This window comes from Electrona antarctica (assembly GCF_951216825.1).
Source record: "Electrona antarctica genome assembly, chromosome: 12".
Lineage (NCBI taxonomy): Eukaryota > Metazoa > Chordata > Actinopteri > Myctophiformes > Myctophidae > Electrona > Electrona antarctica.
In genome coordinates, this window is record NC_136793.1 from 27,035,350 (window position 1) to 27,060,902 (window position 25,553).

The following is a 25,553-nucleotide window of genomic DNA, read 5'->3' on the forward strand; positions in this document are numbered from 1 at the left end:
GGCCTTACTTCACACAATAAGTTTTCCTTTCAGAGCAGCAGATGGACAGAAAACCTATCCATCCTGTCTCTTTAAAAGGTACTGCACATTAGATCATCCAAGACAATCTTGGAAGAGCAATTGTGTTTAGTCTCTGCCATAATTATACATTTGCATCATTGAAACTGTGCATGTATATCAGTGAAGATCAACATGTTCCGCACCTGCACATGATAGACAATCACTTGCAAAGCGGTCGCTGTCAAAACAACAGTATATAACTAGACTGAAAATCCATGGGCTTTAAGGAGCAAATGCTCTCTTTCCAAGATGTCCTCATATTACTCTGGTCTTTATACACTGGTCACACCTAACCTTGTGACCTTTTCTTTTCTTGTGCATTGTGTGAAATGGGTATAGAGGACTTTTTCACATCATGGGGTATTTTGTTAACTAGTATGTTTTCATCAGCCAAATGCCAACTCAATCAGACCTGAACTGGCAATGTCTTTACATATTGTAGTGATTCATAAAGTATTATGTATCAGTTAATTTACAAGTGGTAAGAGCGGTCTTTTGCACAATAGTTTTGTAAGCCAGAGTTGCTTAGACATGTAACACTCAGGCTATAATATGTCAATCAGGCACTTTAACAACAAGTGATCCCTTCCTCACCTTCTGTACTCAAGTTGCGGTTAATTTGACAGTTATTACAGTTATTTGAATAAATAATGTAAATGACGCATAGATTAAGTTTAAAGATCTACACACTTGATTAAAGCAGCACTATAAACTTTCCTCTACCCCGGAATTGAACCTGGTTTCCTGCTTAAGTGCTGAAATGTTTACCATTGGGCTAATAGAGCCAGCCTGCTTGCTCACGGGATAAATTGAATTCAAAGTCAAAATTTGTGTCAGATCCTGTGTTTAGGTGACACGATCTAAATGTCTCAATAGAAGAGCAGGGAAACAAAATGCAACTAATGCAATTGTATAAGTTATATTAACATAGTGTACATACCATACAAATTGGACAACATTAAATGTTTATTTATTTAACAAAATGTTTGTACCAAAAACACTGTACCAGATTAAGACCATGTATTTGTAAAGCAAGACATAGGTTGAGAATTATAGACCAATAAACTCCTAAACTCATTCTTTAAAATACTTGAGAAAGCCAAATGTTCAAGTGGAAAATTAACTTGTGAAACAACATATTAAATGAACATCAGTTCACATCTAACAAGGTTAGAAAATAAATAGATTCTCGTCTGTTACATCAAAGCCACATGCAGTTCGATTTTTTTATACAGTATTTCTGATGCTCACATTTTTTTTTAATCCCATCCAACCCAATCGCCAGAAAATGTTTTTGTATGTTTCTGCAAAGCACTGAAATGTTGCCAGTCAATGTTGATATGTGGTATGTCAATGTTTAGGTTTAGGTTAAGACTAAGAGTTTTTTGCAAGTACACTTTTTATGTACATGTATGTGATGTATTGTCATGCTTTTTGTTCTTGCTTAATTTAAATACTAAATGCCTAAATTGTAATTGTAGTTATGTATTTCAAATTAAAGAATCTAGGGTTGAGTCAACATGTCCACTTTCAACGCGTTTTGCACTATACAGAAACATACAGTGACATCTGTTCAATACTTAAACAAATCAATTGATTTGAATTTATTACAATATCTAAACTGCCATGAGCATCTAATCTAATAACATTTAGATTCCATCACTCCTTTGTTGTGTGTTGAAGTTATACCTGGTTATTGATTATATACCACTGTCCAAAAGACGAGTGATTACAATACCCTGACAAGAAAACAATCAGAATCTGAATTAGCTTTATTGTCACATTACAGGTTTACATGGTAAAAAGGTGGAGTGGAAACAAGAGATGAAGCCTCACATCAATGGTCTACTGATTTAGTTCAAGAGCATGTATTCACATCAATAGAACTAATATTGAGCAGATTTATATAGTTTTGTAGTGGAATATATGGCTTCCATAATCTATGTCTAATTTGTATGGTTTTGCTTTACTGCTGCACATGGAAAAGTGTCATTAATACTGTAAGTTATACCACATCCAAAGTTCAGTGTGTGTCTAGTATGACGCAGGTTATATATATTTATACAGACACCCACACAAGGAGAAACTGCTTCTGCTGAAGAAAAAGCGGAAATGGCTGTGCCTGTGCCCACTCACAATTGCTGCTGCTTGAAGTGAGCTTTTGGTGGTCTATCTTCCAAGCCACAGTGTTCATTTAACCGGATGGTACAGAAATGTAACCAAATGGACCTGTAATAATAGTAGAACATTTTGGATTCTCATCTGACTGTTACATGTAGGCCTACTGTAGGAGCCAGACCTGAATTGTAATCATTCAGGCTTATTGCACAGCCACTGTGTTCTCCCTGGTCGTTTTACTGGGAAAAATAAACAAATATTTGGATGCATTTCAGCATCTCTCCAGCATTTACCGCAAATGTCATCAGCCAATGTACAGTAAAGAAGCTTGTTGGTGTTGCTCAACCATAACAATGTCAACTCAGAAAAACATCGTCATTGCAATGTTTTGTTGACAAAAGAGCACCTGTTCTACAGCTGCTGACCTTGCTGTCTGTTTAGCTCATGTGCGTAAATGTGTGCATCAGTAATCAACTTGTAAGCACACACTATGTTGTTCAAGTTAGACCATAACGTGATTTACTCTAGAATATCAACACAGGACGGCACTTTTCAAGCAGACATCATATCCTATAGCTGTTTACAGTTTTTACAAAAGGCAAATTGAGATGGGAAAGGAGTAAGGACAGGCTGCTGAATGTGAATAAGTCATGGAGCAGTGGTTCCCAAACCTTTTCATGTCAAGGACCCACAAATTGACACTAATTAGCCCATGGACCCCCATTTGATTTGAAAAGATGTTACAGGGACCCCCATGCATAAGAGAAGATTGTTATGACTCTAAGCAGTGATTCTCAACCATTTTAATTTTAAGGGTTAGCCAGTGTTACATGCATTAGGCTACAGATCCCCATTTAATGGCATTTTTATATCTGCGACCCCGATTTATATTGTAAAAACACTGTTAATTTAACTCTGAGAGTTTGGTTCCATTGGTACACTCTCAGAGTTACAGACCCTTAAGGGTCCATTTGGTTCCTTACTATCATTTAGCTGGGGACCCCCTGGAACTCAAGGACCCCTGGGGGTCCCCGGGGACCCCCTGGAACTCAAGGACCCCTGGGGGTCCCCGGGGACCACTTTGAGAACCACTGTCATAGAGAATGAATTGCTGTTATACACTGCCACCTGGTGGTTCATACAGTTTAATTGGAACTGCAATTTAGACAATTTACAATTTAGGCATTTAGCAGACGCTCTTAATCCAGAGCGATTTACATTAAGCAATAACAAAAGCATGGCATACATCACATATATAAAAAAGTAGTTATCATGAATCATGCGTAAACTAAGAACGTAACAGTGGAGTATCTATGTAAACTATACATACTATACTATATAATATATTATACATACTATAGTGCTATAGTGCTATAGTGCTATGACTACATAAAATGCAATTCTAGAGCTGTCTACATAACAAGCTATAAGTCTGTTTAAAATACTATCTAAGTCTACATAACAAGCTATAAGTCTGTTTAAAATACTATCTAAGTCTACATAATGTGCTATCTAAGGGGATAGCTAGGGCAAGTGCTACGGGCCATGGTGGAGTCTGAAGAGGTGGGTTTTCAGACTACGGCAGACTACTACGATCTGCTAGTGCAAATCTGTAAGAATCTAGTTATGGTTCTGACAAAATGACACAGATTCAGTTTATTGGGGGGGGAAGGGGGGTGGGGCATCTTACACCAGCTACTAAGGTCAACATTGTATGTGCTGTTTTTACATTAATGGATCTGTCTAGCCAAACATTTTAACTGGGGTGGTTGACAGTGTATGGAAATGGTAACCAAATACCCCCTGGCCTGCAGAACAGACCTAACCTTAGCCTTGGAAACCCAGACGTTTAGACCTGTTACGTTATGTATAACAAGCGGCAGTGTGACTTGAGTACATGGGTGTTTAAAGAAAAAAGAGCATCACCTTGTGAAAATATATTACTACTACTACTACTACTACTACTACTACTACTACTACTACTACTACTACTACTACTACTACTACTACTACTACTACTACTACTACTACTACTACTACTACTACTACTACTAATAATAATAATAAATTCAATTGATAAAGGCAACATAAATCATCACCAGTAGTATCTTTAAAAAAGTTTCCTCTGACATTTTGTTGAGCCCTATGATTGATTGATTCTTTATATAAGTGTCATGCTTCCAAAGAAGCCCAGCCCATATGGACTTACAGGACACTTTTTACAGTTTACATAAACAATTACAATAAACCGACATGACGGTTTGCAAACAATGATCAAGTGAATACCAAACTGACACTCCAGATCCTTACGAGGCAGATTACATAATATACAACATAAAATAAAATACCATAAAATAAAATACACCATTAGGCCTGTGACAGGAGACACATGTATACCTACTTGAAGAGCCGGTATTGTCTTCTGATTCGGTTATGATTCGGTTCAATATTATGTTTTTAAAAGAAATCATCCTGTGTTAGTCTACAAGTCCTTAATAGGAAATAGGAAGAATGCTTTTTAGATGTTTACGCTAATAACATCAATCTCAGTGTTGAGCTGCAGTTTACTGTGCGAAATATTGGCATAATTGAAAATGATGATAAGCCTTAATGACATATTTTATTTTCTGAATATCGGGTGGTTATTAGCATTAGAAATGTAAACAGAGTAGGTGTGAGCCACTATGAGTCAGAGGCATCTCACCCTCCATCGATGCTCTTTCCATAACCCACATAACTTGTTGACCTGGCAACGTCAGCACTTACAGACAACCCATGTCTTCCTGACCACATTTCACATAACAATTGATGACAGCCATCACATGGGGAGTCTCCAAAGAAGAATGCCTTACCTCATGTATTACATCCGTTTGGAAGAGGTGCTGGCACTTCAATCATAACTTAATAAGACTGCTGAAGCCATGCTCACTGCTTGGAATCACAATAGATTACTAAAAGCCACTTGTTCCCTTCAATAATAATGATTTATTATATATCATCTCACTTGAAAATATTATAATCACACCATGAAACTATTCATTAGCTAAAGCTGATGATTTCAGCCATTCTATGATCTTCACAGGTGCTCAGTTTGTAGATAGTTAGTCACAGGCAGCTGTACTACTGTGCTGGTTGCATCATGCTTTTCAATTGGACAACACCCACTGTGTGTGTTGCACAGTATCCACTTGGTCCATATTGAGATTATAGTTACCAGTTTGTGACTGCTGACTGTCTCTGTGTGGGCTATATGAAAAGCTGTCAAATGAGCCTGATGGAAATTAAAGTCAGCAAAAAAACTGCAGCAGGAGCAAGCTTCACAGTAGAAACTAGAAAAAGTGCCCTTCTGGGCACAGGTCTCCACCAGGAGGATAGGAGTGTGTGTGTGATGTTTGGCAAAATGTTTAGGAGCAATATAAGTGTGTGTGTGTGTGTGTGTGTGTGTGTGTGTGTGTGTGTGTGTGTGTGTGTGTGTGCGCGCGCGTGCGTGCGTGTGTGTGTGTGTGTGTGTGTGTGTGTGTGTGTGTGTGTGTGTGTGTGTGTTTATTGATCCTGCGGGCGACAGCCGTTAAGATACAGATACAGAGTATGCAAACTAAGATGCAGCACGATAAACAAACACCAAACAACAGAAAGCACTTTGAACAACAATAGTATATGACAGTATACAGTACACCCTGTGCAATAGCCTGCACTATGCAGTGAAAGTAAATAATACACACGTGTAGGCATACGTGTATGAGTACGTGTGCATGCATGCAGGCACTGGAACAACCATCAGTCCATCACCCATAATTTGAAATGGAAGTGCTACAAGTTGACTGTTGGTTAAAACTGATATTATTATATACTACAGTGGTGCCCATTGGGCACTGCCCTACGGTACTTGGAACGATGCATGTTGGAAATGCATGCCCCACCCAGTTATGTCTGTGTCCCTGTTATGCCCATATATGGAGTTATTTGTCAGGCACGCCCAAATATGGCGTCTATGCAGATGTCAGAACAATCATTCTGATGTCAGAACAGGCCAGCTCCATATAGGTCCAGAGCCCGGGCAGAGGCTTTTGCGGTGGTTCTGGACAACTGGCTATCCAACAGACTTATAGATATAACCAGTAAGATGCCCTGAGGGCAAGAAGTGAGCTCGCTCTAAAGGGCGATGTCTAGAGTTTGAATGGACAGGTATCAGTCAAAAGGGAGACATTGAAGAGGAAGGACGGGTGAGGATGGATCAACATGGAAGGTCAGAACTGGTCAGGTCAGGTCTGGTCCATGTATAGAGATCTAAGGGTTTGATGTTTGAGGTCAGATGTAGAGTTGCTGGCCAGCTCCATATATGCAGATCTACGTGATGATCCAGTCTTTCCATGTATGGCTATCCAGGGTTTGATGAGGTCAGTGTTGTGATCTTCATATATGGAGACGGCCATACAGTATGGAGCGTGTCACGAGGCATGCCCATGGGCCGGACTGACAGCCTGACGTGTCACGAGGCGTGACGGACTGACAGCCATATATGGTGACGGACTGACAGGTTTTGCAGGTTTTCATAGTAATCTGCGACCTACATACATATCCCAGAAAATGTTGGGGACGGGTGCCTTAGCGTAGGTCCAAGGCAAGCATCATCAAGTGAAAGAGAGAGAAAGGGGACACAGAGGGAAGGGGCAAAGACAGACACATCCATCCTGATGCATTTTTGTCTCTGCTCACATACTAATGAGATTGAATTTGTGATTGATAGACAGACATACAGTATATGACTCGATTCTACTTTTGAGAGGACTTCTCAGGGAGAGACATGTCAATATTGTTGGGGATTGTTTGCCATCTACTGGCCATATACTATAGCCTACTTTATTTTTGGTGAGTAAAACTAAAACCTTAATATGAGATTTATTATTTTTGTGGTATACCATACCTACACTGGTCTAGTGTAGCCTAAAGTTCTCCACCTCCAGCACATTTGTCTCGGATGGATTGTCATTTTATATAGAAATCTCGAAATGAATTTAAGAGTGTAAAGAACAACAAAACTAGACACTATAGTCTATACCACATGTTTGGTAACATTTTGAGGATCTGTCATAAATATAAATTAAGTCCCTTCTGGCTAAATTACACTTTAGCTGCACTCACTTTGAAAGCCGTCACGACCAGAGCCTGTTACCTGCTGCTGTGATTGGCTGGGAGAGTTCATCCGTGTTACCTGGAGCTGTGATTGGCTGACAGAGCTCATCCGGGTACTGCGCTCCAACCAGCCCATTAGCTATAGGTACCAATATGGCGGAGGTAAGAGGGAAAACAGGGAAGAAGCGTCCCTTTTTAAATCGATATTTTCACGATTTTAGCGTTATTTTTTCCTTTCTATGCTATCGATTGGATACATGTTGGTTTTTTACTTGTATATCGTGTGCTCTATGTTACAAATAGTGGTGTTTAGAGGTCTAAAATATGTTTGAATGTTCAGATTGATCCTTCACTACAAGGCCGCTGCGCCTTCGCTCTCTCAGCTGCTTTGGGTAAAGCGGCCGTGTAAATTGATACGTCAATTTAGCTGGCTGCTTAAAGCAAATCAGAGCGTATCATATTTGCAATGAATGGGAATTGCAATTTCCTATTTAGAGTCATTTCATTTTGCGGGAATCGCTAAACTCGATGAATGCTAACGCTAAAAGTTCTGCGCCAACGAAACGGAGTGTTTACATTTTTCTCGAAGCATATCGGCAGGCTCTGTCTGGAGAACATTAGCCTGACCGCTTGCTAATTCATGAAAAGCCGATAGAACACATCTTGCTTTTGGTCTACACAAGCCCCAGGAATTCAAGCGACAGTCATATGATAGTTTTCCTTGAATTACGATAACCTGTTAATGCCGAAAGCTGCACTCACCAGTAGCTACAGCCTACAGGCTTTTCTAGCTACCTATTGCAGGTAACGTTAGCGGTAAATGCAGTGTTGGTGCGTAACTGTTCCCGGCAGTTATCATAGGGACAGTAGACTGTATTATTGATTTATTATAAGTTTTAAGAGTCCTGATAACAGCTTGTCAAATGCTTCTCATAAACCCATCTGTGTTGTGGTGTCGTTTTTTCTGCAGGCTTCCTTAGGGAGTTCGAGTCCAGGTATGTGGACCTATTTGTTGGACCTTGTTGTTTTGTCTCATTTTTATTTGTTATAATTTAACATTTGTATCTTAATTTTGCTATAGAGTAACGATCATAATTGCAGATTATCTCCACTGGTGGTGGTGATGATGAAAGAAAATGCCATTTGTGCTGTTGCATGTATTACTATATAAAATACGCTTTAAAAGACAGCATCTATGTGAGATGATGTAGGATGCCAGTGTGAAACTTAATTTGTCCTTCAAACTTAAAATAGGCCAGCAATATTATAACATTGGGAAAATAATTCTTTCCTAATTCCTCAGTTGGCTCTTTATCGTCAGAGGACCATGACTTTGACCCAACAGCAGAAATGTTAGTACATGAGTACGACGACGAGAGGACATTGGAGGAGGAAGAGTCTTTGGAGGGAGAGAGGAATTTCAGATCTGAAATAGCTGATCTGGAAAAGGTAAACCAATACATCCTCCTGACAGAAGAGTGTTTCCATTTGTTTATCACAAAGCAAGACATTTTGAAACTCAATTAATGCTAAATAAATACTTGGAGATATATGAGTTGGTATTTGTGGTGAAATGGATCATAACATAGTACTACAAAGTATATCATATTTATGTGTATTCTTTGAATCCATAAAATCGGTTGCTACTAATTATTCATGACAAGGGCCTAATTTGATTGTTTAGAACATGAATGCCATAAAATGATAAGCAACCTCTTATCGCCATATTCAAACTTTGTGTGTCTTTCCGTAAATGAATGCCCTAAAGCTCAAAACGTGTTATGTTGCGCTTTTTGTTATTTTGAATCCTGAAAAGTAACAGTTTTGTACTCTGGTCTAAATGGGTTAATAATCCAGAAGTCAATAAAATGACTCCCTTGTTTAATACATGCAGTATTAATTTGCCCTTCTTCCTCTATTTGACCAGGAGGGAAATATGCCTCTGGAGGAGCTGTTGGCCATCTATCGATATGAGGCCTCAGCAGGTTCCAGTATAGATAGCTCCTCTGGAGATCTGACTGACGAACTGCCAGACATGACCCTGGACAAGGTACATTTTGACGTGCACACGCACGCACACACAGACAGACAGACACATTGTAGTTTAATTAAAACATAGCCTGTCTACAACAAAAAACATACTTTTAAAAATACATAAATTAGATGGATTTGTATTTGTAGGGCAAATTCAGTTGTCAATGGCAGTACAGAAGTAAAGAAACGGGTCAGATACAGACAATTGAGATACAGCTATGGGTAACAAATACTAATAATGATGGATACAAAAAGGTAGAACTGGACTGGGATTAGGAAAGGAGTACCAGAGCAGGTATACTGCCGAAATATGTGACTGGTTCTTTGCACTTGGACTGTGTGTTCACTAAAATACAGTACAGTATTGTCATAAATATGGATGTTATATGATTAACAGCAGAAACTGCAACATAGAATGGCATAATAAAAGCATATTTTAATCTAAGTGTTCTTTAGACAGCTGTGTCTGCTTTTGATCTTAATGCAGTCTATATAAAAAACAAATCTTATCGCATGTAATCTAAACGGTGAGGTTCTTGTATAAGTCCCCCCTAGGGTTTCTTACCTCACTGTACACATGTTCTGTTGTGCAAAATTGAATATGAGAATCTATATTGCACAAACTTTTTTGGCTTTGAGTGAATTTTATTGGTCTGCTGCAACTTGGGTGTTGGGATTTCTCTCAATTTCACTGGATCAGGATGCATGTTCCACGCTGCTAACCCCTGTCCCTAATTTGCCCACAAGTGTAAATTTGTTTACATCATCTTGCACAAATGGCAACTTTGTGGAAACAGCACTCTACTTATGTGTACTTATTACGATTCCACCATGGTGTGGCAAACACAAATGGTGGCAAGGTAAAACGACTGTTTAACTGGAGAACCATCAAGCAGAACTTTGCTGTAGGTGCCATTTCCCTTGACGGTTATATATATATAAATAAATAAATATAGAGAGGGAAAGAGACGGACGCACAGCAGCAGCAGCAACAATAATAACTACGGAAACCCTAGATCCGCTGGCTGGTGGCTTGGTAAAGTCTGTCTGAGAGAAAGTCTGAGAGATGAGAGAGAGCACAAAAACTGGAAAATTAATGCATCTACAGATGGAGAGGAGCTCAGTGAATCATGGGAATCCTCTGTCAGTATATAGCAGTATAACTTAAGGGCTGGTCCAAGGCAACGCTTAGCCATTTCTAACTATAAACTTGATTAAAAAGTGTTAAATTTAATCTTAAAGATGAGCCTTAAAATATGCACACATTTTCTTTCCACTCTACTTATCCTATATAATAAAATTGGCTAATATGGTGGCCAGCGAACCTAGGCCTCGTCACCCCGACATAACCATAAACAAACCTGATACGCCCATATAATATATACAGGCAGGACCGCGGTCACATCAATCTGACTCAGACATACAGATTCTGTGCTGCGCTACCGAAATTCAAAAGAAACAAACAGAAGAGGGTGCTGTTTTCTTTTTTTTGCCAATGGGTTCCCAGATTGGACATAACCAAACCTAATACAACCATATATAGGCAAGTCACTATGACTTTGACATAACCATAAACAAACACCCATATACGGTATATAGGCCTGTCTATCACTCAGACATAACCATAAGAAAACCCTTTTATATAATTGGCATATATGGGAGATTGTCCAGAACCACAGACCACTATGCTCATTGCTCATAGATGGGCCAATAATATACAGGCTATGGGCATATACCAATGACATCATGGGCATAACAGGGACATGGACTGACAGATACAGAAATCTCCATATACTGTATGGGCATAAGGGACACAGGTAGACAGACGCATACAGAGATCTCCATATTATGCATGAGCACAAAGGGGACACGGACTACTCTGATAAAGCCCCGAACACTGACTCTGCAATATCGGTCGGATTGGCGGTGCAACATAGGTGTGAGGGCTGTGTAGGTACCCGAACTCTAGATGTGAGCGCTGCGTAATGGCCCAAACCTAGTGTAACTGTATTCCCTGTGTTCATGCCATTTACTTTGATTTTTTTTGCACTTGTGTGTCACTCTGGATAAGAGTGTTTACTAAATATGAATTTGGGGCAATGCAATGCATTTGGAACTTAGTTGTTAAATACACATTTGGCTGTGCACATCCCTGGTTTGTACATTTGGAACCTTCTCCACTGTTTAAAGTTGTGTAATTCTGATTTTGTTCCATAGGAGGAGATCGCTAAGGACCTACTGTCTGGGGACTATGAGGAGGAGACCCAGTCCTCGGCTGATGATTTGACCCCATCAGTGACTTCCCATGAGGCCACCGACTTCTTCCCCAGAACTCTTAGATGTAAGTAACTGCAAGTTCGATAGATAACAAGCTAGCTTACAAAAAAATCTCCTCTTTGGTTAACACTGGTTTGTGGATGGGTTGGTTGGTGCTCTCCAAGGAGTCATGACATAATACATTGAGAGTCAGGAAGTGTCATTGTAATCAAGGGTTTCAAAATGCTTGTTTGCCCTTTTCAGCCAACCATATTTCTGATGGCGATAAGGAGTCGGAGTGTGATGATGATGGCCCGAGCCCAGAGGATTCGAGAAAGGTACAAAACTATCCAATCAAACTTTATTTATAGAGCACATTTCAAAACAGAGTAGGCCAAAGTTCTGCACAGTTGGCATAACAACAATAAAAAACATAACAAGAACACACAATAAAACTAAACTAATTAAGATGGGGTTTTAAAACGTATAGTGTGGGAGCCAGCCTGACATAACGAGGTAGCTGGTTCCACAATTTGGGAGCTTAAGCCTTATCTAGGGATGACGAGCAGCAATTGGTCAGCTGACCTCTGAACTGGATAGAATAATTCAAGAAGATCAGAGACATTAACTGGCGCTGATCCATTTCAAGATTTAAAAACAATAAATAACTTTTTCTTTTTCAATATGTTTTATTGATTTTTACATTATATGACAGACAAAACAGAAGACACAGACAGCTCAGCTCAGACACGTTGCGGAACAAAGGACACAGATATACACACATACCTACATCGAACCATAAAATAAAATACAAAAACAATATACATATATGGACAGTTGGACACATTGTTTGGTGCTTAAAAGTCTAGATGGGGTAACAACTTAACTAAAATTAAAGAAAATTATAAAATAAAATATGCATTCACACACACACACACACACACACACACACACACAGCTTCTCATGCACATCCAGGTGGGGGAGGTGCTGGTAGGCAAGGTGTAAAATGCAGGCCAAAGAGAACTTCCCCAGTGAAAGGAAGGGACCGCACACTCCAGAGACGCTCAGGACAAGATTATTTAGGAAAAAAACGAAGCATAAATAATCTTGTCCTGAGCGTCTCTGGATTGTGCGGTCCCTTCCTTTCACTGGGGAAGTTCTCTTTGGCCTGCACACACCCCCTTTTTGCCACTCGCCCTGGCCTACACACTTCCACTTGGTTTGAGCATAGATATATAAATCACAGAGACGGCACTGGATGGGAGGTGAATCCTAGTGCCGTCTATTATTTATATATCTATGCTCAAACCGAGTGGAAGTGTGTAGGGCGAGGAGCTAGTTTCAAAAAGGGCCACACACACAGCCAAAGGTAAAAAATAAAGTGAATAAACAAGGAATGATGATTCTATCCATCAAGGTTAGTGGTATCGCTTCTGTCAAGGAACCCTATGGTCAAGGTGTTGGCTAATTGAGGGCCAATAAATCGCAAATATGGGTCCCATATTTTATAGCAGGCAGGTTAAGAATTCCAACGGAATGCACTGCATCATTAATTTGTGCCAATCTTTCTTTGTTGCTGGTCTCTCATTAATCCAAGACAACAGAATATTTTTCCTAGCAGCATAAATTAAGAGATTAAACAGACACTTATGGAACTTGTTAAGAATCTTATCAGGCAGCCCAAGAATCAAACACATAGGGTCGTGTTCAAACTCCATATTGAAGATCTCATTCAACTGCTGCACGATACCCAACCAGTATCGTTTCATCTTATGACATGACCATATACACTACAGTGAATATAATTTCCCTCTTCAGTTTTACATTTAAGACAGATGAGATGGAGTAGGATTCATTTTATGGCGAAGGCTAAGTGAGATCGGTGTATGGTTCTTTAGCTGAATCGACAAAGCTCTATTACACGCAAAGTTTTTTGGCATTTTCAAATATTTCACACCAAACCTCATCTGTAATTTCAACCTCAAGATCACTTTCCCATTTCCTCTTAGCATCTTGTGTGTCAACAGTTGTTTTGGATCTTAACATGCCATACAGAATACTTATAAACCCCCTTGTAAAATCCATTGTCAGTACTCTCTCAATTGGAGAGGTAGTTAAATTAGTTGATAGTGTTGTGTGTCTGAGAATGAAATCCCTCACCTGTAACAATCTGAAAAAATGTCTGAGGTAGATCATATTTTTGTTGTATTTGATCAAATGACATGAGTGTAGGACCAGTAAAGGATTTTCTAACGTTAAGTCAATGGTAAGCTAACAATTGCCTAGAGTGTAGCATATGGTAGCCGAAAGGCGAACTGACAAATAAAAAAAGGAAAAAATTCAGAATATTTTTATCTCGCCCCGTATCATTGAGAATGTGTGAGGATGTCGGATGTACGCGTTGATTGCAAGGGGCCAGTGAGGCTATTCAACGTTGAAGGTCTGGGCCCTAGTGGTAGGAGGACCCGTGGATTCATGACCGGGAAACCCCGTGCAGCTGGGCTTTAACATTGAGTGCTCGGTTGCATACGTCACCCCGGACCTCAAAGTTGAGGTCCGGAGGAGGGACTTCCGGCAGTCTTCCGGGTGCTTCAAAACGCCACTGAGCAACTTCCACTGACATGAATAGCTGGGGGGGCGGAGCTTCGCGCCAGTTCAGTCTCTATCCTTTTATATACTCTATGGTTGATTGGGACCCCTAGGATGTGTGGCATGTACGGAAACGGTTAATGTGTTGGTCCAACAATTGGGTTTTTACAATATTTCTTTGCTGTTGTAGGGTCTCTGAGAAACAAGAGATTCCGGAGAGGACAATCACACTATGCATTTTCAATATCTAGCCAGATTGAAGGTTGATCTTCTTTTAACCATGCTGCTACAAATCGCAATTATGCAGCTGTCTGATACCATTTTATATTGGGGAGGTCCAGCCCTCCTTCAGAGACGGACAGTTGTAATTTTGCTAGTTTCAACCTGGGCCTTCTCTTGCTCCAGATAAATGAGCAGGAGCGTAGTCAGCCCTCAATAATCTTAACCACCTTACTTGAGAGGAAAATAGGGACCATCTGGATAAATAACAATCTTAAAATGGATCCTAAGAGCCAGTGGTGGGAGGCCAAGATGGGGGTGATGTGTTCACGTTTCCTGGTACCTGTTGAAAGTCTTGTGTTTTAGACTAGCTAGAGAAAACTATAGAGTATAGCAAATGTATCATTGATGGGTTACATCAGTAACACTATCAGTGGATAGCTGGCGTGAATACACTTGATGAATACATTTGGCTACTTTCTTACACTGTTGTTGTGTTTAACACAGGAAATAATGGTGGGGGCACAGTATCAAGCAGAGGTCCCATCTTGCATTTGTCACTACAAAGATGAAGAGAAAGGTAAATGCCACATTCTATAACTTAAAGACCAAAATGAAAATGTATTTTGTTTATATGCAAATGTATTCTTGAACGAGCGGTCCTGCACCAAGGCTGTCACCAAGACAAAGATGAGAAATATTAACTGTGTGATTGTTGTTGTGCAGTATATGAAGATGATGACCAGTTACTATGGACCCCCGGCGTGGTGCCAGAAAACAAGGTTAGGGGTTTCCTGTCTGATGTCTTGTCGCGGACCACGGATGAGAAGACGGCATGTGACAAAGCAGGGTCGCACGTCAGAGACAACGAACAGGTCAGAGTCATAAATTAAATCATCCATGAACAAGTAACTTTAATAGATGTAATCCTTCTTTTCCTAATTCTCATAGCACTGCTCAATAATGTGGGCAAATTGGTCGCATATGCAAGCTTTTTGTTTGATAGCAGTGGATAGAATTGGACTCTTGTTGCAAAAAATATATATTGTCATGATGTAAATATATAAATGAGTAAATTACATGAAAGCTTCTGTTTGCACTAATTTCTTAATTGCTTTCAGTCCATTTCATGCTCTGAACTTTAATTGTTGCAAGACATTTTTATGTGCCTGCATTTCTGATCAATTTACTTGTCTAAATGCTAATAGGCTTTGTATGAGCTGTTGAAGTGCAACTACAACACTCGTGAAGCTCTGGAGAGATACTGCAATCATGCAAAGTCCTCAAAAGGTAATTTGAAATGGAATTACACTGTTGCGAAAACGCGTTTCTGAGTTGTATCACTTTGTTGTGTGTGTGTGTGTGTGTGTGCGTGTGCGTGTGCGCGCGCACACACCCCCCCCCCCACTCTAACAGACCATCTGTCATTATGGGGCTGTTCCACTAATCATATCCCAGGGACAAGGCTTAATTTTCCCATACAACTACAGGCCAAATGATTTGCCAAATTATTCTCTTAATGTGGGCAACCCACAGACTCAGCTGTGCTGCTATTCCCACACGTCCATGTTCCTTAGGAATGGTGCACCATTTAAAAGGACAATGAAGTGTGTATGTGTATATATATATATACATATATATTATCCATCCAGTCCTCCTAAACAGACAACGTATCTGCTGAGGCTCGCAATAGCAATATATATATTTCAAAGGAATGGCCCCTCCTCCTCACACATCGAAACTGTTTTGTTGACTCGTTGCCTTACTAAGTCACTACATGCAAAAGTGTAGCTTTTCGGCGAAAATCGCAGTTTTTATTCCAAATATGGCACCTGTGGGATTTATGCAAATCCATAAAAAAATGTTTGGCGGTGTGAGGGGGTCTGTGCTAGAGCTCTTCACGGGTCCAAAACATTGTCCCGAAATCCAAAATTAATCTGACATTTTACCGATTCCGACCTGTTCCGAGATTTCTTTCAAATGGCGGCGCTGGGCCCGACCGAGATCCGATTATTTCCGACATTCCGAGAGACCCGACCCAGCCAGGCAGACATAAATATGGACTTTATTAAATAATATAGCGGACGTATTGACCAATTACCATTTTATGATTATAGAGAGGGAGAGGGGTTCGCTGCAGGCTGCTGCGGAGTGTGGGAGGAGAGACCTCTCTCGTCTCTTTTCTTCTTTTCAGCGTGCGTGCATTTAAAATTTGTTTTTACACACAATCACCAGAGTTTTAGCAGATGCGTGTACCGGTCTTGGCTGAATGGAATATTAACAAGGCACGACACTCAATGCACTTATAAACAGCACCTACTTTGCTCTCTTCTTAAATCCACGTGTGGGGATACACAGAGTTGTCATAACCTTAACCTTCTTATATTAATTTGATTTGACCTTTGTGCTTTTTTGTTGTTGTTGCAAATGTTAAAATCACGATAAAACACGCCTCCGACCCGAGCGGGTCTCGGGTCCACTCAGGTATTTTCAGAGTACCTTTGCCCGCGGCACAGCGTTTGAACCCTGCACACTGTCACCTTTTTCACCCTGGGCCTGTTTGCATGCCTTTATATTGGTGTTTGCTTTTTTCCAATGTATGTAACATGATCCATAAGGAAATTCTGAATCTTTCATTACAGAAGAATCGCCTCCATGGTCAGAAGATGAATGTAGGAACTTTGAGCATGCACTACAGATGTATGACAAGAATTTCCACCTCATACAGAAACACAAGGTGAGGCTTCTTTTTTTTTTAACTTGATGCAATGCGGATGTATGATGAACGCAATGTTGTCTTTACCCAGGAAAGTCTATTAATTTATCGCCTCCTTTGTCAGGTTACAACACGGACAGTAGCAGAATGTGTGGCTTTTTACTACATGTGGAAAAAGTCGGAGCGCTTTGACTTCTTTGTTCAGCAAAATCGTTTTGGGAAGAAGAAGTACAGCAGCTATCCTGGCGTAACGTAAGTGAGGGAAAGGGGAATGTCTTTCCATTCTTATACATATAGGCCTGTGTTATTCATGAATACAATGAATTCTGCCAAGTAATGTTTTTTTTCTCTCCCCGTTACCCAAGTGACCTGATGGACAGGCTGGTGGATGAGGCTGAGGGACTGGCAGTGGACAGCACCTCATCTGTGTGCTCAGGTGGAGGAGGGAGGATGGAGCCCACCACAGACCAGCAGCTCAGTCTGCTCAATTCCATTACAGCCAGTGACCTCACAGGTCGGTATCATTGAGGAAAATCACATACATTTTAACATTATGCTTCGTATCATGTTGCAGGAAATTCATACCTACCAACCTGCATTCATTTTGCATACTAACTACGCAATTCTAGGTTTGGCACGGTATAACAATTCAACCAAAAAGATTCTGTATTTATTTACCACTCCTAGTAAACCCAACTTTTGGCCTCAGGAGTTCAGCTGAGAGCTGGTGGAAGAGTGCGTACCTACCCCTCCTTGACTAAAATATCCTCAAATTAAACGCAGCTGTGTGAGCACAAACGGTCTAAAACGCAGACCATGAAAAGCATCCACCGTGGTGCACTGACTGCAGAAGTAAATGGAATACGGGAGAGTAATGACTATGTACAAAGTAACTTCTTAAAATGTGGCCGTAATGTTATAAAACATTGCTAAATATCTTCAGTAATGTTATGTACTAGTTTTTTGCATTTATTGGTCTCTTGATCAGACCTGCTTCGGTGTGCGATAAACAACTAACGTAGCAAATAATTCTATTATTTCAGCAAGCCTCTGCATGTTGCATAGTAGAAAAGGCCCAAAAAATGTCCGACAAAGACGACACGCACAGGGGTGAGAGTACTCCTTCACCCCTGTGAGGAGTAATCCAAAGATATCAAAGATTGGCCGTGTCTTCGCCCCTTAATGCTTCCACACTATGCATTTGCACGGTGTGCAATTATATTGACATCAGCTACAAAGGAGCTACAGGTAATATCTAAGATAAACCTTCAAAACCCTCTTCTGAGGTAAATTCAGGTATCCTAGCAGCAACCAGTGTAACATGTCTCTGCGACTGCTGTTGTGTATGAAGCCCGGATTTATACTTCGTCACATGACTGTTGCTGTATTGTGGTACAGCTTATTGTCTTTTCTGCATTACTGAAGTGATCAAATTATCTGAAGTTATTAGAATGTTCTCTGAGTAGTTTGAGTAACACATTGGTCATCCTATCCACATTCATACAATTATGTAGTGGTCCTCAGAAACCACATAGAAACAGTGTGGCGCCAATGTAAATCTTGGACTTCATGTGACCAGCCTACAATGTCGGTCATCTGTGACGTATCTGACATGACATTTTGTGGCCCAGACCTTTTGCTGGTTGTCTGAAACGAAAATACGTTATTTAGCTTTATATCCACATCCATTATGTAGGTTGTCTCTGTCTGGCTTTGACGTACTGCCCCTGCCGCTTGTATCCAAATGTGAGCAAGGTTAATCACAGCCACATTGACTTCCATTATAAAGTTAAATATATCAATCAATCAATCAAACTTTATTGACAGCCGTAGCCAATAGAAGACAAACAACAATTAAAAACATACAAAACAGGTATAAATAAATACAGGGGTTCATAAAACTCTAAAAAACTCTCACATTAAAAAAAAAAAATCTATAAGAGGCACTCATACCAATGTTTCCACATCAAAGAGCGGTATCTAACCGTGCTAAACCTAGGATTGGTCAACACCTTAATCACGTTATTATGTGACCCATCAAGTCTGCTTTTAAAGCTGAACATTAGGTTTCTCAAGAGAGCATGGAAGGTGGTTAGGCCAGAGTCACAGAAGAGCTGACTAGCACTGCCACCCCTAGGCTTCTTCAGGAGAATCCTGAGAGCATCATTATAAGCCACCTTAAGCTTGCGCAGGCTCTCTTTTTTATAATTCACCCATAAGGGGGCTGTATACAGCGGGGTGCAGTATGCTCTAAATAGGTTCACCTTGACCTCAACTGAGCAGTAGTGAAATTTCCTGGCTAACATGTTAGCTTGGGCATACAGCATTCTGCGTTGTCGATACATGTCAGCATCATCTTCCATCTTGTCATTAATGATGTGCCCCAAATATTTACAACTGCTGCTTACAGAGAGGGTTTGATCTGACAAGTAGAACACTGGAAAATGTTGTTTCTGATCCTCCTTGGTCCTGCAAATAACTACCACACTCTTTTTGGCATTGTATATGACATCATATGTAACCCCATAATCAGAGCAAATGTTCAGTAGCTGCTGGAACCCAGCACTACACGGGGAAACAATGGCCAAATCATCGGCATACATAAAATGGTTGATCAAAGTGTTACCTATCATGCAGCCAGTCCTACACCCTCCCAGCAGCCTTGACAGGTCATCCATATACAGATTGAAGAGGGCGGGGGACAGTAGCCCCCCCTGCCTCACCCCATTGCCTACACTGAAGGGGGAGGATAGGCTGTTCCCCCATTTTACCTGCATACTCTGCTTGGCATACCAGTATGCCAGGATGCGTATAATGCATCCAGGCACACCCCTCTGCTTCAGTTTGACAAAGAGCTTATGGTGATTAATTCTGTCAAAGGCCCGGGAAGCGTCAATAAAACCTATCAGCATGGTTGAGCCATGTCTTCTATAGGATTCTACTGCTTCTTTTAAGGCATAGATACACAAGTCTGTGCCGTGTTTAGCCTTAAAGCCAAATTGATTGTCTGTGGTGTGGATCAAATCACTTAACCTGTCTAGTAATATCCTTTCAAGAACTTTAGACAGTATACTGGCTAGGGCGATAGGTCTATAGTTGTCCATACTCCCTACCTTGCCAGCCTTGTCCTTAATGACAGGCACTAGAACCACTGTAAGCAAGGAGTCTGGCAGTACACCATGTGTTAGCAGTCCTGTAAAGCAGATGGACAGCAGCGCTGCTACTCTAGGGCTGGCCAACTTAAGGTGCTCAGCAGAAATATTGTCCATGCCACTAGCTTTATTATCAGCTAGTTGCCTTATGGCTTGGTGGATCTCATGAGGGCTGAATAGTACCCCTTCCTCTTCTAACTTGCCTGTACAGTAGGGTTCACTACTGACACAGTTGAATAAAGCAGCATAGTGCTTCCTCCAAAGTTCACTTATGTTCTCGGCCCCGGACACACCTTCAATATTGCAAGGCAGTACTGCTTTAGGCCCATTTATAGTTTTAATGTCTTTCCAGAAGCCAGTGGCATTTTTACTAAGCAGTTTCCCTGCCATAGAATCCGCTCTCAGAGCTTGCTCATGCTTCCCCACAAAACGTACTGCCTGTTTATACCTTGCATTAGTGATTTTCTTGTTCTCTAGGTCAGGCCCTTGTCTAGGTCTCCCAGCAATTACCCAGGCCCTATGGGCCGCCTTGGCTGCTTCATGGTGGCCAGCAACGTGCATGTTCCAGCCCGGCTTGATTTTGTTAGCCCTTCTAGGGTGAGAAAGTAGGGGTCTACTGGCCAAAGAGAGAGCACTTACAATATTTACATACATAGCACACAGGTCATTACAGTGAGAGGTCTCATTACAGTTGACATCATTGCATAGTATAGCATCCTTCGGTAGTTGTACTTGGCTTAAGAGAGTGTCTGTTCTCCCACAGTAAAATAATACATCCTCCGCGGTGAGCTTTGCCCAGTCTATCTTAGCCACATATTCACCATTACTGTCATTAATTAACTCAGGAAGCCTACCAGTGTCAAGCGTCATTTCCAGGGGGAAATGATCAGTAGTGGTAGCTTCATACAGTATATTCATAGACCCAAGCGTTGCATGAGCATCAGCAGAACATATTACATGATCAAGCCAGCTGGTTGAACTGTGGGCTTCACTATAGTATGTATAGCTGTCATCAGGTAGAAGCTCTTGACTGGACAGGACAAGATTATTATCTTTACAGAACCTAACCATATGCTTAGCAAAGTATATAAAAACACATTTGATGCTATTAAATGAATACGCAAGGTGCTGAGGACGAGTATACTCGTCTTAAGGCATTTAATATCGATATAAGAATGCCTCACTAGTCTCCATTTTTGGAATCGCTCCGGTTGCTAGGCATGGTTGCTAGGGCCTTACCTGCACTGCGTCTGCTCGACCAACTCAATTAGCCACGGCCTTTCCACGCTCTTTTCTCTGCCGATGTTCGAAGGTCATTTCTGATTTTCCAGTGATCGCGATTGAAATATTGGTGTTTTCTGGAGCAAGGATGGCACTCGCTAGCATTGGCACTATTGCATCCAAGATGGCGGCAAACCTGAAGTGCCATACTAAAACAGACTCTAATCCGGTGGCACCCAAGTGCCACCTCTTTTGTCCACCAGGTGGCACTCATTGTGTTAATTAAAAAAGCTAAATCCATGTGACAAAGAATTAGTGGAGTTACGCATGTGGCCTACAGAGTGTGCATAAAGGTTTGGTGCTTACCTGTCCAGTGGTTCATGAGATTAGCTACAGACAGACACATACCCCCTGTCATAGACAGCATGGCCTCTTCTGTGTAAATTTCCTGAAAGCCCAGTATTCATTTGTTTATCCTTTCTCCATACAGCTTTGAGTAACAGTGTGGCCACAGTGTGCAGCCCTGCAGAAGTCGGTTGTTTGGATTCCTACAGCTTCCCACCTCTGGAGAGCCTCCACCGCGGACCATTGAACCATGAAGAGCCCTTGGGCTTCCCCACCAACGGAGGAGATCCTGACTGCCTCAACATGCTCGACGCCGGCTTCTACCACTCGGACCTGGGCCAGCTTGGAGGGGTGTGTGTCAGTAAAGACTGCGAGCGTCCTTCTAAGAGACTCAAGATGGCACACCCTGACTCCTTTATTAGCGATGTCTCTGTAGGCAACATTGGTGTGGACTTTGAAGGGCGGCGGACCGGGCCTCACCACCACCGAATCACTGGTGCCAAAATGGCCGTGTCCGTCACAGACTTTGGGAGCTTGGCTGGTAGCGGTGAGCCCAACGGGTTTCTGGGTGCACATGCACGGCACCACACACAGCACACCGCAGCACTCCAGTCAGAGTGATCCTCTTTTCTTTTTTCCCCCCTCCCTCTTTTAAATACCCACCCCCATCCTGCTTGTACATAAAGACTCACTGGAGAATCTGATTTCTTTAATTCTATTATTATATTGTTTGTTTTTGTTTTCATTTTATGTGTAATATGACATCAGTGATGTCTATCATATAGAACTAAAATCTTGATTTCTCTCAAGAGTTTATATAGCCATTTTACTTTTTGTTTTTGTGGTGTTGAGATGTTTAAGTCCTTGTACAGTACAGTGGAGCCCAGAGGCTGCAGTAGAAGAGTTGTGTATCTTCCTTCTTTCCTCACATCTGCACAACATCTTCAGAGCTATCCTGCCATTCTGTTCAGCTGCCAAAACAGCTTCATTGTCTGCCTCTATTGTTTGTATGTAGTTGCTTTTTTTTTTTTGGTACTTAAAAAAAAAAAATCTGAATCGGTCTTTGGTTTACAGGTACTTCATGGGCTGGAGCAGATGGTTAAAAATGTCCCACCAATGACTAGATATTGTGTGAAAGTCAACACTGACTAGCATGGAGACGAGGAACGTCGGGGCAAGCAGCACTTACAGTAGATGGCTATGGGTGTTTGTTTGAGTCGTTGATGTTTCTTTTGGTTTTGTTCTCTCCTGTGGAACCTTATTTGGTGTTATTCCCCATGTTTACTTAACAGTCCAAAGTGGCCAAAAAGTATTATTTAAATGTCTGAGAATACTTAAATCACTCCTGATTATAATCCTCTATACAGTCTGTTTCTGTCACACTTTGAAACTAATCATGGTTGATGGTTCAGAATCACTTTACAGACTAGTAGTGAACCTGCAATATTGAACTGCAAAACATTGATTCTATTAGTGTTTTATGAGGCCACATGGGCTTATAAGACACTTATAGTGTCTTATAAGGCCACATGGGCTTATAAGACACTATTAGTGTCTTATAAGGCCACATGGGCTTATAAGACACTATTATAGTGTTTTATAAGGCCACATGGGCTTATAAGACACTATTATAGTGTTTTATAAGGCCACATGGGCTTATAAGACACTAACATACAATTCACAATTGTGCAGAAAAGGAAACGCTAGTTAACTATTTAGTTCATCCACTTGTCCTTTCTTATATTAAATTGCAATGTAAAAACTTGGTTTGGCCCACAGATTTGGGAGTTAAAACATTGTGTCCCCAAACAAGTAGCAGCATTTTCAGACCACTTAAAAAGACTTGCCTAAACCTGCTAGCAGTATTATTTCTTTATTTAAAGCCACTCTGTTTGCTTTGTTTTAATGTTTGTACTGATAAGATTATGCCTTGTATCTGGTTCAGAATTTCATGTCCAGTTGGGGTTTAGTAGCTGAAATTGAGCAGTTTTCTTGACTGAATTACATAATTGTGAGCTGTAAAGTGTTTGGCAGATTGTCAGTTGAATGGATGCAGTAGTAGTGTTTACTTAATTTATCTATGCATTGTGATATGAATACGTAGTTTTTGTTTTTTTTCAGGGGTACATTGTAATGAATGACTGTCATGTCCATAGATCTAGTAATCCACAATTGTGTATACAGATTATTTCATATGAACCATTGCTAGTCTGTTCAATTTATAAGGCCATCATCAGAGGAGACATTCACTTCTGCGTTTCTTGTAAATACTTAGCAAATAGCCTTTAAAAAGTCTATCAACTGACCTCTTACACTTGTGAATCTATGTTGATACAAAGGATTTAATTTGATTCCTTGTCAAAAGGCAATAATTTGTAGATATGTACAGACATTACATTTAGCATTTTACCGATTTGACTTTTGTGATCTTATTTTATCTTGTTTTTCTTTTGGAAAGACAATACCCCGACACCAGTGGACGGCTGAACCAAGCATGCCAGCTGTATTTGTTCATTAAAAGTACCACTGAAAAACGGCTTTACCGAAGACGTATCAATATTACTCAATGTTGCATTCGAATCTTGCAGTAATGTGTAAAAGATGCCTATTTTCTTTTTCTTTTTTTTTTTCTCCAAAAAAGCTAAAGTTGTATGTGTAAAAGCTTTTACACAATCTCGTCTATATTGTTTGTCTTGATGGTAAAGGGATGGCTGCTGCTCTTAAGTATGTGGAGAGCTAGATTCTCTTCCAAATGCGATGCGCATTGTGCAGTAGGTCCTCTGAGCTCTTCTAGCTTTAGCAGTGCAGTGATATTTATTTCACCTGTGGTTTGTACAAAGACTCAGCAAAACTGTCAGAATGTAAAGGCCATTGACTAAGTAGTAGAAGTAGGTTTTTCACCACCCTGTGAACTCTCAAAAATGTGATATTTTATTGATATCTCTGGTATGAGACTTGTGTGTGTAAGCAAGCACTAAACAAATTTTATTTTATATTTTGTATTGTGTTTTGAAGTTTAAAAAAAGGAAGAAAAAAATTATAGAAGTTGTGGTTTTAAGACTAAACTCAAGTCCTTTGACGAAAAAGAAAATTTGTGAATAAAAACCTACAAAACGTAAAAATGTATATCCAGAAATGTAGACAATCAAGACATTCACTATCAGAAATGTTCAAGAAGCTATCTTTATTGTTTATAAGAATTGTACATAAATATTGAGTTGTTTTTTTCCCCTTTGTTAAACATTATTTTGTATTTTCTGTTGTACTTTAATACCTTGTGTACAGATCCAGAAATAAAGCTCTGGAAAAGATGACCATGACCCTTACTTATTTACCATAGATAGCCTACTTATTCATGTATAGCAAATATACCAGATTTGTTTCTTATAGATGACACTGGGCGCTTAATGAATTGGAACAGGCTTACCAAAGCAAATGCATATTGGAATTAATTAACTAATCACTGTGTGGTTCGATAAGTTCAGCACCATGGACGGCTCCTCGCTCCTCTATGGAGGCATGTTTTTTTTTGATTGATTCAGATTTTACGGGGGCCAGTTTCGAATTGCAGCCATCCGTAGGTGCCCTTTGAGAGCGGTTTTGAAGGAGTCAAGGGATTCACATGTCTTAATGACTGTTGGTAGGGCGTTCCACATTTTGGTGGCGTAGGAGCGAAAATAATTTAGTCCCTTGTTTGTGCCGAATCTGG

General features: G+C 40.5%; 1 protein-coding gene across 4 annotated transcripts; it reads left to right on the forward strand.

The window, feature by feature from the left end:
* The first annotated feature begins 7,487 nt into the window (after positions 1–7,487).
* Positions 7,488–24,382, forward strand: mier3b (mesoderm induction early response 1, family member 3 b). Of its 4 annotated transcripts, none has more exons than XM_079515365.1 (14): positions 7,488–7,570; positions 8,282–8,306; positions 8,615–8,760; positions 9,239–9,361; positions 11,563–11,686; positions 11,866–11,939; positions 14,918–14,990; positions 15,137–15,285; positions 15,619–15,700; positions 16,528–16,605; positions 17,053–17,147; positions 17,251–17,378; positions 17,492–17,640; positions 21,990–24,382. In XM_079515365.1, exons 3-14 carry the CDS (start codon positions 8,662–8,664, stop codon positions 22,463–22,465), a joined length of 1,650 nt encoding a protein of 549 aa, XP_079371491.1. In that variant the 5' UTR covers positions 7,488–7,570; positions 8,282–8,306; positions 8,615–8,661; the 3' UTR covers positions 22,466–24,382. The 4 variants fall into 4 exon arrangements, with proteins under 4 accessions (XP_079371491.1, XP_079371488.1, XP_079371489.1 ...); XM_079515362.1 differs by lacking the exon at positions 7,488–7,570 and adding an exon at positions 7,595–7,703; XM_079515364.1 differs by lacking the exon at positions 7,488–7,570 and adding an exon at positions 7,711–8,115.
* Positions 24,383–25,553: the final 1,171 nt, after the last annotated feature.

Excerpts from the sequence above, each read along its gene's own strand:
- mier3b (XM_079515362.1), top strand. The coding sequence starts at position 7,644 with ATGTTCAGATTGATCCTTCACTACAAGGCCGCTGCGCCTTCGCTCTCT. Across the intron at positions 17,379-17,491 it reads AGCAGCTATCCTGGCGTAAC|TGACCTGATGGACAGGCTGG; the intron begins GTAAGTGAGGGA and ends CCGTTACCCAAG. Across the intron at positions 17,641-21,989 it reads TACAGCCAGTGACCTCACAG|CTTTGAGTAACAGTGTGGCC; the intron begins GTCGGTATCATT and ends TTCTCCATACAG.